This window comes from Pholcus phalangioides, unplaced genomic scaffold (genome assembly GCF_987345545.1).
Source record: "Pholcus phalangioides strain wild (caught in Gottingen) unplaced genomic scaffold, Ppha-v1.0 ptg000042l_1, whole genome shotgun sequence".
NCBI lineage: Eukaryota > Metazoa > Arthropoda > Arachnida > Araneae > Pholcidae > Pholcus > Pholcus phalangioides.
The window spans coordinates 8,659,052-8,685,807 of record NW_028301628.1 but is presented as its reverse complement, the minus strand read 5'-3'; the positions used below and the strand labels follow the sequence as shown (position 1 = coordinate 8,685,807).

Here is a 26,756-nt window from a genome sequence, read left to right as displayed (position 1 = left end):
TATAGAAAAAATTTCTGTATAAAATGACTCGATCTTCAAATACTCGACATTTACAAGAGATTATAAGTATTTGAATATACGACTTCATATAGTAATAATTCTGCCAAATTTATTTTACCAATGCAAATAATATCTTGGGAAAATGACCCAAACACGACACAATGGTGAAAGTACAAATATGCTTTGCATCAGTATATAATTTATACATATATGTATATATCAATCACACTTATTCAAAATCACTTCATGGAAGAAATACTTCCATAGGCTTGAACATGTTATCAAACTCAGGCTTTAAATAATTTATATTAAATATATATTTGTATAAATGTTCAACGACACAGGCTTGGGTGAACATTCTACTTTTTTTTGAGCTAAATAAGGCATTTTGATCGAGTTTCAATCAATAAAAGAAATCAAATTGACTCGAGCTTTTAAGGGGCGAGGACACTCTTTCGTGTCAGTTTTTCTTCCATTACCACATTTCATTAGTAAATTGCGAATAGTGAAAAAATTCAAGAAATCTAAGTATTTTTAGAGTGAGAATTTCTCAATAAAAATGTATTCTAAGACTAAACTCACCAGTTAAGGCATGTATATTTGCCAGGAAAAAATTTCAAAAACCAAATCATTATACTTGAAAAGAGATTATCTTCAGAACTGAAATATATCATCAAAGCTTTGAAGTCATGTATAAATTGAACGTCCAACCTATAGTTTGATTCTTCATGTATCCATAAATTTTTACAAAAATTGAGTTATAAGAGATTACCTAGAAATGCTATTGCAAGAACAAAACAAAACTAATACAGTGCACACCACTTAATGTGATCACAGCGGGACTCAGGGTTTTCAATAATAACCTATTCAGGACTATATATCAAAATAAAATCACTATACTCCCCTTGTTTTGTATATATAAAAAAAAACAGGAGAAAAAAAAAGGAACAGCTCTGGTATTTTTCAATGAAACTGTTTGGGAGATACTCAATAGCGTCATTACATTCTGCTGACCCATTTTTGGTCACATATCATACTGATCTAAAATGTGAATTTCAGACCAGTAAAGAGTGAATTTATTTCATATGCCTCTACTATAGAAGTCTATTGTGAATTCAGTGCCACACACAAAAATGTATCATAGCAGATACTAGGCCTGCAGCCTGATTAGGATACTGTGAACTGAGTTCGAAAATGTTTATCAACAAGGGAGAGAAAGAAATCTTGACCTTCTTCCATAGTCTGCAGTCTGAAAACAATAATTTATAGGGAGGGAGAGTCTGGTACAGCTTATGCTATAAAATGCACAAAAAAACCCTTTGGATGAAAAAAAAAATAGACACTGTAAACCATGATCCTAATAAATTATCAACAAAGCTTTTCCTATACTGTAATATGGGTGATTCTCATAAAATTGGCCTAAATTGTGTTCCAAGAAGTTTACATTAAATATATTTCACACAGAACTTGTTTTTTTTCATCACTTTCTATTTATATTCCTGTTTCTGACAAATCACCACTGCTTTCAACCTTTTAATCAATCAATTTTTAAAATTTACATGAAAAATTCCCATTTCTTAAGGAAATGCCCTTCTCTTGGCTAGGAAAGGAAGCTCAAAAGGAAGTTTTAATCATAAGTTAGAAGGGATAAAAATTTAAAAAATTCAGATTTCTTGGTTGCAACATCAAGCTGCAGTAATGTTTCATCTAAAAACTTTACTTTAAAAATGCTTCTCATGCTCTAGCAAAATAAACACAGATTAGAAATCTGTTGTTCCCATAAAATTGACGAAAAAAAAAAGTGAGAAACAAATAAAAAAGAAATTGACAATTAAAATAGTTTTGAAATTCAAATTGTAAGAGCATCATTGCTTGTCCAAAATGAAGATGTGCAACCAGAATGAATGGAATACGTTGCGAATGTCAAGCATAAATATCAGAGGGTGAAACTTAATTTTTTTCACCATTAATTTCCAACAAACTTTGCTGCTGACTATACTTTATTTATCAGCAGGTAAAGAAGTGTCTGTAAGAATTTTTTTTGATAGATTTATTTTTTATATATTTTTAAAAAAATGTTTTGTCCAATTTCGTGAGAATGACCCAATGTTCAGGAGTCCATACTTTGCAAAAATGATTAATGATACCAGAACAGCAACATTGTCAGTGATTCCAATAAGCGGCGTCTACTGTACATACACTCGTCCAACATTTGAATTAACTAATTCCTCAATGCTTTTTGAACTGAATAAATCAGTACAAGTCAACATCAAGGACTTCTTGGGAGCTTTGAGCTTTTTGATCCCAATTCACTTTCAACTTCCATTAAAAAAAAAGAAAAAAAAGAAAAAAAAAGAGGAAGAAGCTTTACACAGAATGTGTAGATTTTTTAAGACACTTGTATACCGACATTAGTATAAAGGCCTACAATATTAAATATAACGGCAACATTCATAATTATTAGGACTAGAATCATTAGATTACTAGATGAATTAAAAAAAATTGAATTTTTATCAAATTTCAATATAAAAACGTTAATAACTACACTATATTAAAATGTGACTAGCGACATTTTCTGTTTTCCAGGTTTTCATTACTACTTTTTACATTTCTCTCTATATATATATTCAAGTTGAATCTTACAAAGACTTATATTATTGGCAACACTAATGAGAAGTTTTATGAATTTTCAGTTCCCCCCACATCATATGATTTTATTAATTAATAGAATTAAACTAGATGAAAATTCTAAACAAAATAAACTGAATCAATTTAAAAAAAAAGAAGCTTCATTAAGCTAGCTTTGTCTATGTACATTAAAAAGCTCACAAAAGTTTATAAATCAAACCAACTCATTTTTCGATCTGGTTAGTTAAGTATTGAAAAATACACAAGGCTGATGAGTCAATCAAATATAAACTAATAAATAATGAAGACACTAAGCACATAATTTTAAAAAAAGTTTGTGATAGCCTACTTACATGAAGGAAAAAAAAACTATAATCAAATAAACATGGTTTTTAAAGGCATCAGAAGTCTCATGCAATCAGCACACTATTCAAAACTGCAGCACAAGTATGTATACGTACATATATTACAATTACAACACTAGGATTTCTTGCAATATATATACTGTTGCTGTTGTTGAAGATAAGGTTGAAGAAAAAAACCTTACGCTACATGGATCTCTTCATTTTTATATTTGTGCCTCGTCAATTTTAAAGTTTCAAGCTTGGAAAGTTTTACCGATCATTATCTTCTGTTACACTCCATTCTAATGACTGAAACAATAACAAACAAATAAAAATTGCTTAATTATCTGTTGACAATTATAACAGTTTAATAATGATGATAACTTGGTACGATCCCCACAAAGCTAAAACCAGCATTGGTTTCACTATGATTGCAACTTTTATTAATAAATAATTAATAGGAAAAATTTATTCTCTATTTTATATATGCAAATATACTGTCTATGTTACGACCCTTAAATGCTCAACTGTTTTTTAAGCTGGTACAGTGAAATCTCACTACAATGACACTTGATATGACAAAATCCCTCTACAATAATTTTTTTTTGGTTTCCAGATCATTATATCGAGATTTCACTGTAATTTTTTTCATAGTTAATGACACATATTGAAAGCTGGAAAAAATTGTTTTAAAAATTTATTTTGAATTGTACTGCTTATACAAGACCTTATTGAAGACTTGCAAAACCTCAAAAATCTCACATAGACTAAATATATTGAAATAATATTATTTTCCAAATGTATAACAACCCTCTCTATGATTCAAACTACAGTAAGAAAAAATTCAGATTGGTTGCAAACTTCAAGGTAAAAAAAGAAATAAATAAAAACAAAACATTCGAACAAATTGGCAAAATCCCAGCCACAGATGCTCTGTAACGAACAAGAAGTTGTTGTCGTTGATTGGGACAAATTCACAACACGAAATGGAAAGAGTATGACCTCACTTTATGTGTGAAAAGATGATTCTGATTTTTTATCTTTAAACTGGCTGCAGTAATGGACATTTAGAGAACTCTTTGCACATATGCAAAGCTAAGCATTTGAGGATAAATTAGTTTTTCATTTGATATATTTACTCATTTTCTAAAAAAAAATCCAATAGAGAAAAAAATAATGGGGAAAAAATGCAGAATGATAAAAGGAACAAGTCAGAGAAATCAAATTTTTTTCAACATTTACCATCAATAATGTCTTGTTTCATCTTTGTTATCTCCATGCGAATCTCAAGAAGAATTTCCTGTTTAAGACGCTCAATATCAAAAAGTTCTGGCCCATTCGTACGCAAGGAATCCCCATCACTAATTGAGCCTATCCTTTGTCTGAATGAAAAATAAAGGTGAGAGTTGGAAAATAGGAATGTAAAATATTTCATAATTTTCATCAGAAAAAAAAAAAATATAGATTGGTAAATGAATGGTTTATCCGATGTGCAAGAAACAATATATGTATATCATATTTTTCTCAAGGTAAGTTGCACAGTAATTGTAATAAATGAGGGTAAAATGGGTATGAACAAACATTTGATAGGAATTATTTGCTAAATGATTATTATATATTCCTAATATATATACAATAAAATAATATCCGATAAGTTGATATTTGAAAGTATTAATATAACAGTGAATATAATATTATTATGTACAGTTTGATCCCAGCATAACAAACTCTGATTAACAAATTCCTCCATTTAAAGAATTTTTCTAGAAATTTCTGCGATTATATTTGTGTTAATCTCAGCTCTGATATAACAACTTCCCTTGATTCAACAAATAAAAATCTCAGATTTAACCAATTTGTTAAATCAGGGTTAGACTGCATATACAATTGAGAAAATATTTGTTTGACTGTTTCAAATTTTGTTTTGAATAAAAAAATCCAACAAACATGTCGAGTTTAAATCAAAATATGACAATCTTCAAAAATATAAGCATTGCAGTGCTTATTTTGAGAATTATGATACTACAAAATCCCAACTTATGCTAATTCACAGCTTTGTGTTTTTATGTGAAAACACGTTTCTCTAACTCTCATGTAAACCTAGAACTCTTGCTGAAATTGTAGTGAGAATTACTCAGTTGATCAGAATACCACATGTACAAGGACTTCGGAAGATCTACAGCAATTTTTTCAAGTGTGCATCACGGCTCCTACGGGCGTTGCCAATCTTTGTGAGGGGCATCACGGTGAACTAGAGATATCGATTTATGTGCCTATTTATACTTTGAAGTGGTTCTTTTATAAGTGAAAACACAGAGGACTCGTGACTATTCAGCCTTTAGTAAAAAAAAAAAAAATTCTCTGTAACAACATGAGAAATAATTTACTTTGCCAATGTATTGCAAACAGACATCTGCTAAAATTCTCTCAAAATTATAAAATGCTGGCCTGTACTAAGAGGTCAGAAAATATGAATAAAAGCGGGTTTTGGTATAAAAGGGTGGTTTTTGATGGTATGGGTGGAGGGTAAGCATTTATAGAACTCTGACCGATCTGGCTTTTTTGTTACCCGGCCTGCCCTTAGGGCACATTAGGCCAGATAGTCTAAAGCATAGTTTCCCAACCTTTTTGTTCCATTGCCCCCCCCCCCTTCAGAAATTTTTTCCTCCCATCGCTCCCAATGCAATCCAACCCATAGGATCCTATGTTATACCCATAGCTTCTAACCCCCCCCCCCCCTAGAACATTCTATCGTCCCCAGGGAGCATTGATGCCCACGTTGGGAATCACTGGTCTAGAGTCTACTGTATTTGCTAAATTATCGTGGGGAGCTGCAGATGAATTACAATTGGGTAAGGGAGCTGTGAGTGACAAAAGTTTGAAAATGAACTATAGTATAAGCTGATGAAGCTGTTACATATAAAAACTTTGCAGTGATTTTTAGAAAAAGGATATCAGACTTTGCATGATTCAGTATTTTTTATATCAGACCTTTTGGGATCAAATATACCTCCTCATATAACATACACATGTAGAACCATTTAGAAGAAGAAAAATAAGTGGTATTTGTATTTGTATTTATATATAACTGTGCGAGACTATCACTGCTCCATACATGCACTTTGTAAACACTTCTCTGGTGAATTTCTAATAAATTGGTGGATGGCGGGGAAAATTTTGTACATTTATTATAAGCAGCCCTAATATATTTATGACAGAGTGTTGTATGTGTTTCATGTTCACTGCCCCATCAAGTGCTGCCATCTGTACTGTGCAAGAGACTACTACTACTCCACCGTACATGAACATTACACTTTCCTCTATGGAATTTCTAACAAATTGATACATGCCGGAATGTGCATGTACATGTTGTGAACCTAACGCGAACTTTGTTTATGTGTAACACATGCTATGTGTAGTGCTGCCATCAATTTTTCTTACTATGAGTGAAGTGTAATGATTGAATAATTGTATCGTTGTAGGCCTAATGCTCTTTGTAACAAGACTTTTTAATCGGGAGATTGGCTTGCATTTCTGTCTCGATGTTAGGAGAACCACAAAAAACCAACTTCAGCCTACCACCACTGTGGCGATGGTGGGTTTGTGCAAGAGACTACCAATCAGTTGATTTTTAATATTTTCAGAGCAAAAAGTAATCACCTCCTGTTTCCTTTGGGAGACTCTGCCCCTGATGAATTCATAGCACCATTATTTCCATTGGATGAAGTCTGTTTCTCCCACGATTTCTTTTCTCCAGAACTATCAACATCCTAAATTTAAAAAAAAAAGCCTCTAGTACTGCAATCACAAAGCTCTTATTGTGTAAAAGAAAAGGACACAAAAAATAAAAGTGTAAAAATACAGCTTGAAATCATTTAAATGAAATAAACTCATTTTATACAGACATTTTTTATACTATAAATGGAGAAACTGGACAAGAAACCTACAAGTTGAATTAAATATCAAATATAGTAAGACAATTTATAAACAAACTTACATTTGAGTTTATTCCTTCAGCTTGAGCTCTCCTGTCAAAAAGTCAAAAGCTAGAGTTAATAGCCGTAATAATAATTAGATTAATCATGATATGAAAATAATATACATTAAGTTCAGTTGCATTCATGCATGCATCAAGATTAAGAATCAAGTTTTATACTAATTTTCAAATTTCTCAAAATTCTAATGCAAGACAGCCTATTTATACCATTTGGCTAAATTTTCTGCCATTTCCCCCCCCCCCCCAGATAACAGATAAAACCCATTTTTTTTATATTTATAAAAAACTTTAATTTACATTTTTATTTCCAACAGCCAAAATAGTTTTCCAGGCGATTGCTTGCCAAGTATCAAAACTATCTGAACTATATTGTTTTTAGTATTTTCAAAAAGTTTTTCTTATAGATACATCAGATTATAACACAAGTACAATCAAACGAATAAATATATGCTATTATTTTTAACACAGATACAGTGATACACCTCTGCTTATATGATTTTTTTCATGATTTTTCTGTATCAATTAACGAATGCAGATTAAGATAAGGAACATTTAGTTGATATAGATACACATGCTCCTGAAAGACAAACATGTTGTGAGCTGAATTTTCCACAATCATCAGAATTACTGTCACTCGAAATTGATGAATTCCTATTCACCCCCAGAATATTTTTCCACACATACTTCCCCCTTACTTTCAAAAGGTTTTTGAACTACTTTATGTAAAATGAAAGATTCAGCTAAGAGAAAATTCGTTAAAAAAAAGCTCAGACATTTTTGTTTTTAGAGCACACGTTCTTTCAGTGCAAGACCCCTAGCATCAAACTGGAAGTGCTAGGAACTTACCTTTCTCATCTGCAGGTATCAGACACAGAAATGAGCTTACCAAATCACAAATGGATGGAGATATCTATGAACACGATTGGGCTGTGCATATAGTATAAAATAAAAGATCTTCCTGTAAATCCTCAATCCTTAAATTATGAAGTTGCTCATTTTAGACTTTGGTCAGTTTTTGTGTTTTTTATATAGTGCTCCCCTGTGTTTCAAGAAATTTACTTCAAATTTTGGGTAGTACATGAAACAAATTAAATGATTTTCCACAGAAACCTATGAAAATCTAATTTTGGCTAATGAACGTGATTCTGGAATGAATTATCCTCTTTCTAAAGTATTTGCTGTACAATGAATTTAATGAAAGTAGGTTTAATTATTTTAAAAAACATCTAAATGAAATTTTCTTTCAGTAAGATATTTTTTTAAAAAATTAATAAAACCACTTTTTATATTAATTTCAGCATTATCAAATTAGTTATGATTATTATGAAAAAACCAAAAATATATATAAAATGTGCTTTCCGCTATGCCCTTAGGAAAATAGAATACCTTCTGGCAAGTGTTTTGGCCATTTCATCCATCATGCTAGCCATGTTGGATTGCGGTAATCCACAATTGGGCTTGCCACCACCACCATCATTTGTGTTTTCATTTGCCTGAAATTGAAACAATTTTCATATGAAACATTAGACTCTTAAACTGCTGTTATCATTTATTTAACTGCTCAATTGCTTATTGATGAGAGAGTTGAACACAAAAAAAAAAAAAAAAAATTGCAATATGTATGGTTTGAAGTTCTTAAAATTTTGTATAGAGATGGCTCATTAATATATTCTAGCTATCTTTGCTTTTCTTTAGCTAGCTGGAAGGTTTAACAGAACTGGTTATCAGGTTAAAGTCTCAGTACACCTGCATTTCTGGTGTAGTTGTCATCCATCTTCCCAGAAATGAAGCAAAAACACTAGATTTCTTCCAACAATTAAGCAGAAACTCCTTGCGCATGTGGCGAAAATGATTTCTGATTATTTGCATGGGTAAATAATTGAAATAACACACAGACGATTGGTTAGATTATGACACACTACCACCAAAGATTCATTTGGAAGCTGTGGTTGCATTTGAAACTGCCCTTCAATACATGGGGTAGCATGACAATCTACTTCTGCAGACATCATGTTTCTGAGACAATGGCTACAACCTGTATCGCAAGCTAGGTATACGCCCCTTCATCAAATGAAGATGGAAACTTTTCAAGGCAGCTATACAATTCATCATTATGAGGTATAACTATGCATTCATTCATTGTGTATATGTACAATATAACATGTCACAATACAGAATTTATGAGTTTGTTTTTCTCTGTTGATTCTTCAACGTTCTTTTAGCACAGTTTTTTTTATTTTTAAAAAGAGCCATTTGGATTAAGCAGATTTTTGGAGGGGGTTCTAGTATACAAGTTAAAGTCTGTGAACTTGCCAAAGAGAACAATAGTTAATATAGAATGCATTGGTCAACAAAGATATTAAAAACAACAAAAACAATATTCATATTCACCCTGGGTGTTTTCTTGAGCTTAGCATTAGCCAAAGCTGATGCTAGGGACATTGGTGACGGAACACCTCCTGGTCTTTGAGAAGATCCAGGTGGTGGAGGTGGACATGGAGGACCAGAGTAGGAATTCATTGGAGGAGGTGGAGGAGGAGGACCACTCTGCATTGGAACAGGAGGTGGCGGAGGACACTGAGGCATACTAGGACCTGGAGGAGGAGGTGGGGGTGGTGGTGGAGGAGGCGGGGCAGCAACGGATGCCACCATGGGTGGTGCTGGTGGAGCAGGAGGTGCATAGGTAGGAGCAGCCATTGAACGGTGAATGGTGCTACTGGGAGATCCGCTGTTGGTTACTTGAGGACCATTTGATGGAGGCGCCAGACCTGAAAATGAGTTTTGTAGAAAATATTTCACAATCACATGTCAACTAAAATTTATATTGTGTAACCTCTTTTGAACAGTTTGTATATTTATCCAGTCATGTGAAAAACAATCATTCGTACACTGAATTTGTTTGCTATATATTAAAAAATTACACAAAATAGTTTTTCAGACGTCCATTAGAATTTGACTTTGTAAACGACGTGTCCCTCCCCCTCTTGAGGATGTCCTTCACAGATGTAAGAATTTTGTAAGTCTCTGTGATTTTTTTTTTTTTTTGCTTGATTTGGGCAACTAAGAAGATCACAGTGACTTCACTGAAAATGTCTCAGATAAACACAAAATGTGGAAAGTTAAATTCCAATGAACCATGGCCTGATACTATTATTATTATGATACTACACACACAAGCCTCCATACTTCTACCAAATACATGTTTGCTATTAAAAACCTACCAGAGGAACTGACATATTGCACTTGATGTGGAACTCGTGCATCATTTTCTACCCTGAAATAAAACAAGTAAAAAAAATTTAATTATAGCATAAGTGTACTTTTTTTGAATACCATATTGTTATCATATTCCCATCATATTCTTAACATCTACTATAAGTATCCTAAAAGTCCTTCCAGTTGAGTTAACAAAATATGACTTCATATAGTACTTGATTGTGAACACAAGAAATTTCAAAATATTTTGAATTCGCTCATAATTTTTTGATCACTTTACCACTACCATTATATTTTCATTAAATTCAAGTAAAAAATATACGAAGAATTGGAAAAAACATTTTTTTTTGTAGCTAATGGCATTCCAGTACAGGTATAAGTGAATAACACATTTAATCTTACTGAAGTATGCAGTAGTAACATGGGGGGGGGGGGAATACTAGGTGAAAAAAAATACTATTCACAATACCAATAATTTATTTTAATAAATAATCAATATTTGATTATTAATTATCAGTTATTTTAATATCCAGCAAGAATTTCTGAAAAAAATTCCCAGTGACTTTTAAAATCATTTACTATCTTAATGACCCTGAAATGAAGAATGAATCAGTTGTTCTAATGATCAAAGAATTTGGGACCACAAATCCAAGAGTATAGTAATTTATTTGCAGTTTTTAGACCAATATAAGATTTGTATATACCATATATGATTGTGTGTAAGCTGAGTTTTTTGTTGAAAAATTTGCTCCTTACTAGATATGTTGCTAATCAGAGGAGTGATTTATGTAGCTATATTTAAACACCCACAGACAATGTTAAAGCTGAAGTAAAAAAAAAAAAGTTGTTTGCTTTAACACCCGGTGGACTAACATCTCAATCTACCTTTGATAAAAAGGCTTGTTGATGCCCATATCAACAAGCCTTTCAAAGATTATTTAAGGAATTTATGGACTGAATGGATGAGTTATGAAGATAAAGAAACAACAAAAAAGCGGTGCCTTAATGAAAACAGACATCACCTTAGTGTGCCAGTGGGTTCACGAGAGATGAAACTCAAAATCATCATCAAATCTTTTAAAAAGTATTGCATTAGTAACGCTATGAATGGAACAGAAAACATGAAAATTTTGGAATGTTTTTCCCCTCTAAAATATGCTGATTTCTTGGGGATCGGCTTAAACACAGGTCTTCAATTTATTATAGTTAGTTTTGATGATCCTGAAGTGGGGGGGGGGGGGGTTCACTTATACACGAGTATATATCGTACAATGTCTGGTGTGTAGTGTTAAACCTTTTTACACTTGCAGATCAATAAAAAAGACAAGAAAAATGTGCAGACCGGCAAAAAATAAGTATGGAAAATAATCTGTGGACTGGCAAAAGATAAATAATTTACAGACCAAAAAATAAAAAAATAAAATAAATAAAAAAATTATATGAAATCAGAAAAAAAAATTGTGAGCTAGCAAAAGATAAATAAATAGGGGGAATATAATTTGAGAACCAGCAAAAATAATTTGCAGACTGGCTGATGTCAAAAACAGAAACTAATTTAGAGGCAATATTTCATTATTTTCAAAATCTGAAATTATGTAGAGGCTACATAGATGGGCAAAATTTTTCCCAGACCAGCAAAAATTCCCATGAACCAGGTGTTGAAGAATACTGCTTTATTGCATCTACATGGAAGCCTCGGGAGGAAGTGTTATGATGTGAGGTTGTTTCTGTTGTTTTGCACTACGATCAGCAATAAAATGAAGTCAGCTCAGAATTTCAGTATGCTTAATAAACTTATGTTTACCCATCAGTGGGCATTTTCTTCTCTGACATGTTCCAGAATGATGGAAAACTACATTAATCTCGAACTGAAAAAAACTGTTAAAAGAGCACGAATCATCACTGGGATGCATTAATAACCAACTATCATCTTAACCTATATAAATTTAATCGAAAGCTTATGGAACTTATAATTGAAGAGTTATTCCACTCTTCCTATATATCCACCAAGGATCTTGGTGAAAGATTGATGCAAATCTAGCTAAAAAATATGTCAAGATATTACATACCCCATAAATGTCATGACAAATGTATGCTTTATTAGTGTTTAAGACTATTTAATACAGCAGTGTTTTTAAAAGTGTGCAACACAACTGTCAGGGGAGACACAGTGAGCGGGAGATATTGATTTGTGTGTCTATTTATGTTTTGAAGTTGTTTCTTTATAAAGTAAAATTATCTACTAAACTATTCTGGTGAGAGATGAAGCACGAATTGGGCAAAGGAGCCATGGCAATAAAAGTTTGAGTGAGCAAGTATTGTAACAAAGAATTAGTGAACTTTTTTTTTGACTAGGCTGCATATTTTGACATGCACATATCTCATCAAATTAAAAAAAAAATTATTGAAAAGGCATTTTACCATTTGGGCTGGTCAATATTATTGCTTTCCATGTCTCCAGGAATAGTTTGATACAAAGGCTGGGATCCTATTGAATGTGGGGAAGGCCTTGAACCTACATTAAGCACAATCATTCACATGAGCAAGATAAAATATTCAATGAAATAATATGAATACATTGAATATTATACAGGATGTTTGTAAGTTGTTTAGAAAAATTAGAGGGGCGATAGTACCCATTATGATGAACAATATTTATAATAGAACCTATGGTCACAATCCACTCAGTGTGTCAGAAATGCATAAAGTAAATTGTCCATGTTGAAGTTTCCACTGTGAAAAGAAATAGCCATAACAAAGCATGTCCACCAACAATGGTGGGGCTGACAATTACCATCACTTTTTGTTTCTTCATTCTATACATTAACTAATAGGAGGGGGGCACACCAAAGATCTCAGCCTAAGGAACCCTGCTCCAAGATGCAGGAACCATGCAGAAAAATCATAAGTTGCACAATCCTGTGTAGATCAGCAAAAGACTCAAAGGAGATACTCAAAGTGATATTCAAGGGTGTCACTGCACAGTTCACATCAGTGAATCAAAGACTGGCACACCCTTTTACAGTTCCTGTAATATATCCTGTCGTATTGATCTTGTCTACTGCAACAAGGATTCTTGTGAAGAGACCTTCCACATAGCCTACAGGTGTCTCATACACCAATGCTTTCACGTGCCCTTACAAGAAATCCAGTGGATTTCGGTCCGGTGAGCGTGGAGGCCACACCACAGGTCCCCCAAGTGTTAGGTTTCATTTTTCTGACACTCTGAGTAAACGAGCTTCGATTGTCAATGTTGTTTGTCTTGGTGGAATATCAATCCTCCAATTTTTTCTAAACAGTTTATGAACACCCTGTATTTATTGGTCACTGTCCTTGAAAAGATGTACGAGAAGATTCAGTGGCACATACAAAACGTACCAGAATTTAGATATCAGCCATTTTGCAAAATGGCTGGTCACTTTGCGAATCATCCAGATTTCATATACATTGTTACAGCTTAAAATAGTCACCATCAAATCGCTTTGCTGCCAATATTTTTATATCTAATTAGCCTGCCTCAAAGACAATCCAGAAGCTCAAGGGCCCTCTTACATAGTTACGGTACTGTGTGTCAGTCCCACCAGTGACCACTGACGAAATGGTCAAAAAGATTTGATGCATCAAAAGTTTAATCTACTCCATGACAATTTCAGACTATTGCAATCATTTTACATTACACAGAGATAAAAACAATGATGAACTCACTATTTTGGTTGATCAAGTCCAAAGTTCTAATCATGGCTAGAGCAAAAGCATCTGCATCATCCCTGCTGCTGAAATTCAGACCATAAACTTGCTTGTTGTCTCGCCATTGATGGAAAGTTGGGGTGGCCTGATTATACTTGAGGCCTTTCAATATGGCACAATTTATAACAACCTAAGGAAAAAAAAAAACAATTGCCTAAAATCTTTACCTTTGTTTACTTGTCATTACTATTGATAACATTGGAAAAAGAAAAACAAAATGGCACAAGCCTATTTGAATGTGGAACATGAAATTTGGTGTTGTCTCTGGAGAAAATAATGCATCATTATTATTTAGTCATATTACATTGCTTGCAAATAGGCATGATTTGGCAATTCTTTGCAAAAACTCGGATAGATGTCGTGGTTTCATCCTGTTGAAATCTGGTCATCCTGTTTATAGACATTTGATTCACAGTATAGTCTTGATAATACAAGCCTCAAAAGTTTGAGATTCTTGATAATCTGAGATGCTGAAACAAGAATTTATTGTTTTTGTCTGTGCTGAAATTTTTCAAAATTACTTCTCATGACATTTTTCCTTCTTGTAACCCTTTTCTCCTTGATTCCTTTTTCTGAAATATGTGAGTAATTTCAATTTGAATGAGTCTTGGCAGCCCCAGTCAGTAATGAATTAAGCATTAAATTAGGAACAGAATTGGGAAGAACAAATATGGATATATAGGTCCAAAGAAAACAACCTAAAAAATTATTTTATCAAATAAGAATAGTTTCATTTTAAATGTTAATCCCAATTACAGTGACATAGTCCCCATATACAACACATAAGTAATATGCAGAAAGCCGTCACTCTCTCCTGTTAACACAACAGATACTGAAGTAATAGCCCCCATAAAAGTAGAAAGCTGATGGGGGTGGGGGGGGGGGGTACAGTCCGAGGAAGATATCTCATGTATATCTCTCTATTGTATTTTTGGATAATCAGAATTTTCTGTAATTAAAGAGGTGGCCTGGCCTTGGTCCAGTTCACTTCAGATTATTGACTACTGTATTTTGAATTTTTCAGTCTTAAAAAATGCTTTATGTTGGTCTTGTTTAATAATTTTGCACAATGTAAAATTATTAAACATTTTTCAATGAAAATTTTGTCAGTAACCATTCTAATCAATTATAAAAGTCTGTAAATAAGGTAATAACCAGAGCTTGGCAAATCAAAAAAAAAATAGGTGCCAAGGAATTTTTTTCAGCCAAAATCAATTTAATAGGTAAGATAGTACCTACAATAGGTATTTTTTGACTTATCCAGGATATAGAGACCCCTTTACATGCCAGCAGACGTGTGAACATAATTTCCGATAATTTTGTGCTGTCCTTGACTTAAATTAAGTTTTCTTACAAACTATTGGTGCCAATTTCAATTTTTTATTTGCCATGGCGACCTGGCACCTGGGATTTGTCAAGCACTGGTCATAACCAAACTGCTTCACAAAAATGTAGATGATTTTTTTTCCTGCCTTTATCCTCCTTCCCAAAATGGTACTTAACAGATGCTTCTAGTATCAAATGTGAAATGTATGATATTAATATAACTACCATTTATGAAAATGATTTTTTAATGGTAGAATATGTATTTTTATGGGTTCTGGAAATTACACACATTATTTAGCAAAGAAATGAATTTTACAGCTGCAATTACCTCATGGTCTTGTAGTTTTCTTCCAACAACACGAAAAGTATTATTCGTCAAATGCTGATATATGTGCACCTTAGAAAGGCCACTAGAAGAACCACTTGGCACCCACTTCTTATTGGCGTCATCATACACCATTACAGAAGCCCTTGCTGCTGCTATACTTTGTTCACTATGCAAAAGAAGAGGAAAAAGAAATAGACTATATAGATACGAGAACTTTATTATTATTTTTTAATTCAAATACAAACTACATTTGATTTTATCAACCGCCAATTTACGAACACCCACTTCTTTACGAACTGTTCCTCTGTCCCAAACAGCATGTCATAGAGCTAATGTTAAAATCTGCTTTATTGTACAAATTCTCCTTTCTATTAGCTCTATATTTTACAAACTTTGCCTTTCTTCTATTTTATTTACAAATATTTTATTCTTCCAGTCACCTTTGAATTCATTGTAGTAAAAAGTAAACTTCGATTTGGATGTTCTATGCGTCTTAAGAGAAAAATGGAGGAGGCAGGGGGGGGGGGTGAAGGTTAAGAGAGTTCACACCAATTTGTCCTCAATATGCAGGTGTTTTGAGAACATGTGCCAGGACCAGACACAACAGTTCCACAGGAAGAGGATTCGATTGTTGGTGGGAGTGACAAACCACCAGTTAGTTTAACTGGTGGTTTGAGAAATGGTATGATACATTTCCTCAAGGGCTCTCAACCTTTACTAAGCAGAGCTCTAAGGTCGTGCACATAGTGAGACAAAAAAATAGGTACAAGAGGGCATAATAGAGGCCAGCGACAAAAACAATTATATTAAATACAAATACAAATATTGTTTTATTCTACATCACACATACTCGAGGTCACACAATGAGGTGCATGAGTTGAACAAACCGTTTATTTCCACCTCAATCTACTGATTTTCGCTATTTGCTGATGGGTGCGCTTCTCCTTTTTTTCTTTCTTTCCTTCTTCTGCAGAGGGATCACCATCACACCCTCAAATTTCAGAAGCTCTACGGCCATTTTCTCTATCCTCTTCCTTTTTTTACTATGCGCTGACATTTCTTCCTTCACCTCTATGCATTTTTCCCCTTCTAGTCGTAATTCCTGTAACTCCTACTTCTTTGCTGTTTACTGAAAAGTCAGGCAGCAGATGTGAACCGCATACTACAACCTCTTATTGACTACCAGAAAAAATGAAAATTTATTTATTTATAGAGTATACTATATTGTTTTAAATTTTTTACACCTTATGCACGATGCGAATAGTTAGTTTATGCAATGTACTGCATGTCATGCCCTGTAATGCTAAAGTAAGTGTGTATTTATTTTTATAAATAATGTATTATCAAATAGTAAATATAATTATAGAGTAAAAATTTACATTACATTATATATTTCATTAATTAAATTATTTAATTAATTTTCAATTAATTTATTTCATTTCAACTGCATACAAGATCATTACATAATTTTACATATTGTGTCACTTTACCTTTATTAAGCGGAAACCTGTGTTCAACGGAAAAACTCTCGTTCCTCGCGATTGCATAAAGACAGGTTTTACAGTACAAAGTTAGTATTTTTTTTTTATTATTTAAAAGAAAAATAATATATTATTGATTATTCTCCAATTTTTACATCCAAGAGAATATTCTCAGAATACTTTCGTTCTCAAAGAATGTTCTCACCTCACATCTCTAAGCTCATGGAATAATGTAAGCGGGGGATAATAATTGACAAAGGAGGAATATGCTTGAAGATGAAGAAAAGCGAGGTGTAAGCCTCTGATTGAGACACATGCTGGAAACAACATGGGGGTTTATTGAAAATATAAAAATAATCACAAAAATTATGGCGCTACATCTGATGACAAGTGAGAATTAGCATCACATAGCATTTGTTAGCAAATATATTTATTGAAGATGGATTGCAAATATATTAATCCCCATTTATATAAGTTAATAAATATATTAATTGATGATGAATTAAAAATCTATCCAGCATCATCTAATGTTAATTTTTTGCAATTATTTTTTAAGGTTTCATTAAAACCCTATGTCGTATCCAATATGTGTGACAATTTTCATCCCTCTTCGAACATTAATTCCAATGTTAAATAGAAATTTCTCCCCCCCCCCCCGGGAATACTCTTAATACTCTTACGCCTAAGAATAATTAATAACTAAAAGTAATAATTATTATTCTCAGTCTAAGGAAATACCAGTTGTCTTTTTCCTAAAGAAATCTCTGGCTACGGCCCTGCATAGACAATTCCAACACTTGAAAACCCGGATTTAATCTGATGGGGGTAGAAAGAAACCCGTGGATTCTGATAGACGCAAGAATGTATTTTATGCAATATAAATGCTATTGTTCGTACGCGACGAAAGGGCTTATCACGATATGCATTGAGACGGTATTGCACGGAAATGCAGGTTGAACCGAGTTCTTCGAATGGTCATTCCTTACCCTATCGAAATTGGTATTTATTACCGGTAGGAGACGCAAACTATAAACACGCAACCGACTGATCACGAATGAAACTATTTCGGTGAAAACCCCTTGAAAACGTGACGAAGGCGAGACTAATTCGTCCAAAAACGACACATCATTGGATCCGTGAATACCCTGGGCCAGAGTTCGTTGAGCTTTCTTCTTCCGAAGTGGGGGGGGGGGGGGTATGTATGGCCGTCTGAACATCATGTGCCCCTGGACAAAGTGATGCCCAAGAGGGGTATAGCTGGAAGTAACAACTTACATATTTACGTACTTACAGTCGAAAATCGTACTAAGAGGGCTGTAACTAGGATTTTTGCCGCCCGGGACATTATTTTGCCACCACCACAACTTTAAAATTCGATAATTTTGAAAATTCAAGCATTTCCATCTTTACTTCAGAAAATGAAAGTCAGATGACAGCAAGCGCAACTCGACAACATAAACATCTTCGTTAGGGCCAAGCACACACTCAGAACACACATTCTATCTCTTTGGCATGTGCCGATTCGTTAGAAATTCCGTAGAGACATGTGTACGAGGTGCATGTTCGGTTAAGTAGTAGTGCTCTTTCTAGTTTCGACCCTGTATACTCTCATCATATAGGTCCCCCATGTATATGAGGCACCGGGCCCTACCAAAGCCTCCTAGATTGGTATCATCTAGGAGGCTTTGGGCCCATGGGTCAAAATGGACCTGGTTCTTTAGAAACCTCTGCTGGATTCTGAAAGTAGTCACTTATAATTCTACCATATTTCACTGGAAAGCTTTATTTCTTCACAACTATACGAAGTCACCTTCACCACTTTTGTTGCTCTTCTTTCACCTGATTTTCAGCCGTGCTTCAGTCTCCCCCAGAACATCCCAGGACCATAAGTGGGGGCCATGTGGCCCCAGGTTGAGAACCACTGGACTAAAATTAGAATACCTTCAGTACCGAAGTCCAACGGTTCACAACCAGTGCTCCGCGGCTTAGGATTATGTGCAGGGGCTCCGCAGTCGCTTTAGGAAAGTGAAATATATAAATCAGTAGATTTAATAAAAAAAATTAAAGGAGTACAGTGCCCCAAAATAGAAATTGTACTCTAAAACAGGCACCGTGAGTCAATAAAGGTTAAGAACCGCTGCCGTAGTCTTTCTTATGTGAAATAACATGAATGTATTTCGAATTTTAATGAGGGATTTCAAAGAAGAGTATGAGCATCTATTCGGAAAAAAAGGAAAGAAAATATTTTTGATCACACTTATTTGAAAGCATTAAAAAAATATATAGGATCGCAATCAAATTCGCTGCCGTCTTCCAGATGTGAAGAAATGTATATAGCGTGAGAATTACTTGTTTTTTTTTTTTTTTTGCACTGGGCAGAGACAAAAAAAATATATATATCAAATATAGAAAAAATAAATAAAGACCCTAAAAAAATAATAATAATTGGTTCGGATAATTTACGGCGCAACTCTGTCTAAACTTTTGATGAATGACTCAGCAGCGGGGCGTTCCGACTCGCAATCCTGATAAACGACGTGAGACTGGACGGTCAGACCGACGGCATTAAATTGATATTTATTAAATAAATATGTTTAAATAAAAAAAAATATATATAAGGCGGCAAAAAAGAAAAAAAGGATTTCTAAAACACGTGGAGAAAAAAATATGCAGCGTTGACGCATAAATTTCTAAATAATAGAAAAGCCAGAGAGAGCCCAGCGGGAACGTGAGAAATCGTCCCAAAAAGAAGTAAAGCCAGAATCGATCGTCCATAGTGAAGGCGAAAAGACAGCGCATATATTTCACGTCAAAGGTCGGCGCCAAAGCCTGACTAAAGGAAAAAACCCACTACAGGATCTACCAAAAAAAAGAAGCTTGACGTCTATCGATAGGGATGAATGGGAGATGTTGTACATACAGTACAGCTGAGGCAAAACAGGAAAAGTAGTTTCATAATAGAAAAAGAATTGCCCAAATTTGTACTAAATAGAAAAATGGCAGTTCAAATTACCCTAATAACCAATTCATATGGGTTCCCAGCAAAATCTGCTTGATCTAACTCAAGACTAAAATTTCCCTGACCATAACTCTGGAAGAGATCAATATATCGCCGGCCTGCCGGGACATTCAAGTCAAATTCTGAAAAATTAGAGACATTTTTATTCTAAAAATTAGAGCTGGGAATCGATTAAAATGTTTAACTGGTTAATTTTGATCGACTAATCGAATATTAATTTTTCGGAATAATTGATGCTATAAAAATGTTTTATTCACATTTCATGTCCCCATTCGTTAGACGTAAACAAATATGAGGATAAATTGGACGGCTTTTATATAAGAATATGTTTTATATATTTATGTATTATACATTAAAAATATATGTTTTGTTTTCTTTTTAAACTAATCTAAATCTCTGTATGTTGTAAATGAATAAATTTGATTTGATTAAAAGGAACCAAGCGCCATTAAATCAAAACTGAAAAAAAATATATGTAAAGTTATCTTCGATTCAGTTCTCTTCAGTTTGGTAGTTGGTTCAAGTGCACACAGACGGCATCAGTATGTGTGTGTTACTTGGTTCTATTTAAATAAAAAAAACCCACCTCTTTCAATAGTTCAGATGTCTCGGTATATCTCAAAAATGTTAAAAATGGCGCTTGGTTTATATAAAAGCCGTTCAATTAAGATTGCCCACATGAAACAATTAAGATACTGAACGTATTTAAAGGGTCCAGGGGAAAAACGGCTTTACAGTAATTTTTTTCGAAAATGACAGAAATGCTATCTTGTTTTTAGCTTTCTAGGAATACTATCCCTACGTGCACTCATTTTTGGGATAGAACGACTTTGAAGCCGTAAAAAATAGCCATTTCGGTATACTGGGGGAAAAACCTTTATATTTCAAACTCGCGCGCGCGTGTGTGTGTTTTTCTAGAATTCTAATTCTTGCTGCTAAGACCTTTTTTCATGGACCCTTCATTTGTCAAACCTTGGAGTTCCTTCATTTGCATCTTGCCATTTAAGTCAGTTATTGTAGGTTATAATCACTGATTTCAAAACTATCTTTCAATCTTCATATTGTTGCTTGTTTGCTTCTCAATTCCCAAATACAAACGCCACAACAAGCAAACTACCCAACGAAGTGGCTGAAAAAAAATTTTCCAGAAAAATATGGGCGTCAAATAAAAATTTGGACGGAATATGAAAACTTTTGTTCACGGTGGTGACAATAAATTTTGATCTTGTCTTCTGAAACATCCATCAAACTCAATTTGAAACTGAAATTTCTGTATCACAAATTTTCATTGAATCGACATGTATTCCCCCCCCCCTTCTGAAATTTGTCGTACCGCAGTCATTTTCTGCACACGAAGGCTCATTAGACCGGGACCGGACCAACAATTTATTGCCGATTCCAACGGCAGCCTTTCTTATACTCAGAGAGGTTGATGCACTAACCCCTCGGTGTGGGACTCCCTGCGGTAGCAATCTTTTTCTGTGGTCATGTCGCCGTTTCTGTTGTACCCCTGTCAGGAAAATTTCTGACAACGAACCGGTATCGAACTCGCAACACCTCTAAACATCCTTTGGTACTTTAGGCGAGTATGCTGAAAAATGTGATGAATAGGCCTGCAGTATATTGATTCACACAAATATTTTTAAATATGGTCACTCATCTAAAATGCTATGCATATGGACATACTTTAAGACATCCAAAATCGGTTTCGCACAATAAATGAAGTTGAATTACAAACTTTTTGTGCAAACTTTAATCGAATCGATCGAGTCGATTAACCCAATTAAAATTTTTGACTGAGATTAAACAATTTGATCGATTAACCCACCCGATCTCAATCCCAGCCCCACCAAAAATCTAGGCCTATTGAATTGGCTGAATGCATACTGTGTGTGATCTTTAAGGAACATTGCTTTTCTCAGCATGCCGGGAACGGACCAGACCCCAACATTCAGAAAGCTCACGTCCCTCTAGTTTTACGGCATGCCAATTAATGAGGGGGAATACGGTAATCTAAAATCTCAGCCTTCTAAATTTCGAATTTTTGTTTTTCGAGTTTCAGTTTTTTCCTTTCACAAAGCTTTCCCTTGACTTTTTCAGCAAATATTTTCCATTTCCATGACTTTCTAGGTCGCTAGGAACCCTACATTATGACTCAATATAATTTCGAAACCCGTGTCTGATCGGAATTCGGTTCAAGCGGATATACATTACCGGAAATTGAAAATTTAATACCTTGAACGCTTTGCGCTATATGTTTGAAATTTCTACTAGAGGTACTTTATTAGAGTATGCTTTATTTCATGTTTTTTACAGAAGGCTTATTCCATAATAAATTGACCATAAGAAATTGAAAATCAGTTGCATGTGACCGACTCGAATTTTCTTCAAATTCGGTACACGTACCAGTGCTGTCAAGATTTGAAAATACCCGAATTTTCAACGACTTATTTGTGGAGAGCTAAAAGAATTTAAATTTAAATTTTGCGACAAAAAAAACCAGTTTTTCTGGTTCGTTTCAATGGTTTTTTGTTACAAAATTTAAAAAGCTCCACAAATATGCGGAGCAGGTCGTTGAAAAATCTTACGAGTACCGAATTTGAAGAAAATTCGAGTCGGTCACATGCAACTGACTTACAACTCTTTTTGGTCGATTTGTTATAGAATGAGCCCTCTGTAAAATATGAGATACGGCACATTTCCTTTTGATTTCGTGATAATTTTCTCATCTGCATGTTTACATCTTTGGTAAAAAATTTCAAAAGACCATATTTCAACATACTGCGCAACGCGTTCAAGGCGTTGCATTTTTCAATTTTCAGTGGTGTAGAAGTGGTGAGACGGCTTCATCAGGATGGCGAAGTTCAAAATTTTCACAGGAGAATAAAGGAAAACATCTAATGATCAATAGGAAATTCATATTGATCAATTTCGAAGCCAGACAAATGAAGAATCTATGAAAAAATTTCAATAACTCTTACTTCAAAATTATCAGTAAAATTTTCAATCGTGAGTGAATGATAATTGGAACCTGATCCTAATTTCTGAGCAGTCAAACGGGGGCAATTTTCCAGTGAGAAAATCGTGATGAAACACATTTAATTCGGCTCACTTTGGACAGGGGTTACTGACTCTTTCATTGATGAAATAATCATGAAAAAAAAAAGAACCGTATAAAAACTGATTCTACCCCTACAAGCTCTTACTATCCAAGACAAAAATTTCTACATTAAAAATTTTCTATATTCACATCCTACTGACAAATCAATTTCCTTACTGATGACATGCAACGACGACCACTCACGCATTTACACCACACACACTTCAAAATATGAACCCGCCTATTTTATAGCGGACCCAGATGGCGTGCGTTGTCTACTACTTCCATCAAGAGTATGCGGTACGTGTTCAAGACATCCCTAATGGCACATACCAAAACGAGCCATGATTTAAGTGCTTGAATAAATTACTTGCGCCAGAAGTCTCGAATCATCCATGTCAACTTGGCAGAACTAGAACGCATTCAGAAAACCTAGGAACTCTATCTGATGAACACGCATCTATACTTAATAAATTTTTTCTTGGGGGGGGGGGGGGGGAGAGTACATTTTTTTTTAAATTATTCGAAGTTCAAATAAATAATTAGCTTTATTAAAATTTTTCAAAAGAATTTTAATTTTGGAGGAAAGGTATGAACTGAATTTCTTTTAAGCAATTTTTTTTCTCAGCTTAGCTTTTTGAAAATGCCCCGAAATCTGTAAATAATGTTATCGAAACCGTATTTTTTGGTTCATCATTGACAATACCTTCATCAGAATCCAAAAAGAAGGTAAAAAAAACAATCATATTTTGGGCATTTTAGCTCTAAGATAATAATTTAGTAACAGTGATACCCCGACGTACAACAGTAATTCGTTCCAAGACTAACGACGTAAGTCGTTGGGAACTATTACTCATTGTTTCATAAAAAGTGGAACATAAAATGTCATTGCAAATATTTGCTTGCAGCTTAGTCAACTGGAAAATGCGTTAGAAGCTTCCTACTTCCGGACAAAGTGCATCAGAAGATGACATCATCTTCGACTTCCCTGTATGATTATCATATGAAGCCCTCGAATCTCTACTAAACAGATAGGCCTAGATAGATTTCGATCTTAATTACCCACTAGGACAGGGATTTCTTAACTTTCTACGTTCTCGGGAAAATCAGAAGTTTTAAATATCTCAAGGCACTTCGGCGACACCACAGATCAGCGGTTCTCAACCGGTGCTCCGTCTGTACTTATCAAGGGCTTCGCGACCACTCGAGAAAAATAAAATAAATCAGTAAATTTGATAAATATAAATTAAAAAACAAGGCCTACAGCATCAAAAAAAGTTTGAGAATCGCTACCATAGATTGCCGTGAGAACCAACCTGTCGGGTTCTACCCCATTTGATCAATGCAATTTTATTCTCAAAACACTACACGGCAGAACAACACCCCCTATAGATATCTTATCTATAGGGGGTGTTGGGCAGAACGTCTGGAGATCACTTCCGCAGTATTTCAACTCTGGCAAATCGCATACATTCTCTCTCTCTCACTACCTGCGTTTTCAGGAAAATTTACTTCGACGGTTCCTATTTTCACAACAAAACTTGAAAAAGCCATAATTAGTACTTCACCTTATTTCGTGAATAATTTTTTTTTTTTGGATTCTCCAGGGGAGGGGGTCTTCAAAGTCTGACGGACAATAATGTGAACATAGACCAAAGGGAATCAAATCAGTAGGCCTATATGCCTATATCTAGTCTTCAAAAGTAGTTGATATCGCCCCTGGGGGCGGGGAGCGATAGAAACTATGGATACGATATATTAGTGTTTTCTTTCGCCCGTTACCTCTTTTTGACCATATTTTCTTTCATGGCCCCCTTTGTCTTAATAACCCCCCCCCCCCATCCAGGAGAACGAGAACCCACTTACTGAACTGATTTTTGAGAACCCACTTACTGAACTGATTTTTTACTAAGTAAATTTATAATCAGCAAAAAATTTATAACTAACGCGGATGTCGACCCCATGATTCAGTGAGGTTTCTTTGAAGGGGAGTGTGGGGGAGGATCTATGCAACTGAAGACCATTTTAACACCAGGAACCCTTGGCCAAAGTGGTCCCGGCGCCCTGCACTTAGTTTGAAATAACAGCTGATTAATTTACTCACTCTCGCAAATCAAGGTACCTAATCCCATCACGTATAAGCTCCCTATGGTCATCAGGCACCGTGCATGCCCAGATAGGCCCATGCGTTAAGATGGCCCTGGTTTTATGCTGAGGACCATCTTAACAGCGTCAGGGAACTCATACCTGGCAGGAAGAACCTGCCACCAATTTACCTACATACTCTTATTCTCAAAAAGCATATCAGATCTCTTAATCAGCTTCCCTATGCATTGGAGGCTCCTAGGCAGTTACAGGGTGACCAATGCTTCAAGACGACCCTTGTTCTATGGAATTGAAGTTGATTTTAAAAATAGTCATACTTTTGAAACCATTCACTCGGTTTTTTTTTTCACAGTTCTTTGTAGCCCTCTCAGCTGTCGGTCATAGCCTCCTTTTAATTTTATTCCCACCTGTATTGCCTTCCCTCCTAGAGCACCTCAGGAAAACACAAGGCGGCCACTTGGCCCCAGGTTGGGAAACACTGAGCTATAGGATCTAACACGCTGACCAAAACTCCCGAAGAAAAAAAATACAATTCATGAGCTTAAACTTCCAAATATTTTTTCCCTGACTTTTACCAAATATTTTACATTTTACCTGCCCATTTTTCATTTTCTGAACTCTCAAGGTTGCCGGGAATCCTGAATGAGGAGATTTACAGATTTGGAAGTATGGGAGACTCCCGCCAGCCAGCCAGCCCCCCCCCCCCCCAAAAAAAAAACCCTCTCCCGTATAGTTATCGCGATTTCCCTTCTTTTTCGCAATCAAAAACCGAAGACTCAAAGTGATAAAACATAGAAAACACGTAGAATTTCTGCTAGCTACCGCGTTTTCTATTTCGAAAATTCCCGCACTCAAAAGCGGTTATTGTACCAAATTCATTGATTGTGGAGTTTTTTTATCATGTGGCTCGGAACGAACTACTTTTTTCCATTCCTTACGAAAGTAAAAAGCTATCCGGTTACGGAAATTTCATTCCGATGGAAGGTCCATGAACCCATATCGGACTACAATGTCTGTTAACCTCATTGAAAAGTCGGTGGTGATGACTATATACGAATAAAGAGAAATGCCAAAGCGCAAACTACTCTCCGCCAAACAGTTAACAACCAGCTGGTCAATGAAATGTAATAAGCATCTATAATTTGTCACATCCTACTCAAGTCAAGTCGACTGTATAGCGCTAATTGCTTCTTCACAAAAAATTCTACCGCCGAAAAAAGGACATTTGAGCGGCATGGGATAGAAGAGTAAAAGGGGAATGAAACACATAGACAATAACAGCTGAACGAAAAAGCATCTTTGAAAAAAAAAATTCCAGTCTACACCATGCCATTTCCTATCTTACTCCCCATTTATTGCCTAACTCGAACTACGTATTTTGCAAGTTACTAACATATTAAATCACAAAATTCAGGGCCTTGAGTACAAAAATTATGCTCATTTCATAGCTTGAAAAATGATGTT

The 26,756-nt window shown here is 34.7% G+C and overlaps 1 protein-coding gene across 2 annotated transcripts in view; it reads right to left on the bottom strand.

Annotated features, from left to right (window-relative positions):
• Positions 1-2,522: 2,522 nt before the first annotated feature.
• The window catches only part of ena (ENAH actin regulator enabled), a 47,653-nt gene continuing 23,419 nt past the window's right edge, over positions 2,523-26,756 (bottom strand). The window contains exons 2-11 of one of the 2 annotated variants that reach the window (XM_089255156.1): positions 15,587-15,752; positions 13,891-14,062; positions 12,607-12,700; positions 10,191-10,243; positions 9,361-9,737; positions 8,356-8,462; positions 6,970-7,000; positions 6,633-6,742; positions 4,215-4,354; positions 2,523-3,281 (exon numbers count right to left, since the gene is read on the bottom strand). In XM_089255156.1, coding sequence (XP_089111282.1) covers positions 3,253-3,281; positions 4,215-4,354; positions 6,633-6,742; positions 6,970-7,000; positions 8,356-8,462; positions 9,361-9,737; positions 10,191-10,243; positions 12,607-12,700; positions 13,891-14,062; positions 15,587-15,752 — 1,279 coding nt within the window. In that variant the 3' untranslated portion in view covers positions 2,523-3,252. The remainder of the gene's footprint in view (positions 3,282-4,214; positions 4,355-6,632; positions 6,743-6,969; positions 7,001-8,355; positions 8,463-9,360; positions 9,738-10,190; positions 10,244-12,606; positions 12,701-13,890; positions 14,063-15,586; positions 15,753-26,756) is intronic. The other variant, XM_089255157.1, reaches the window with a different exon arrangement.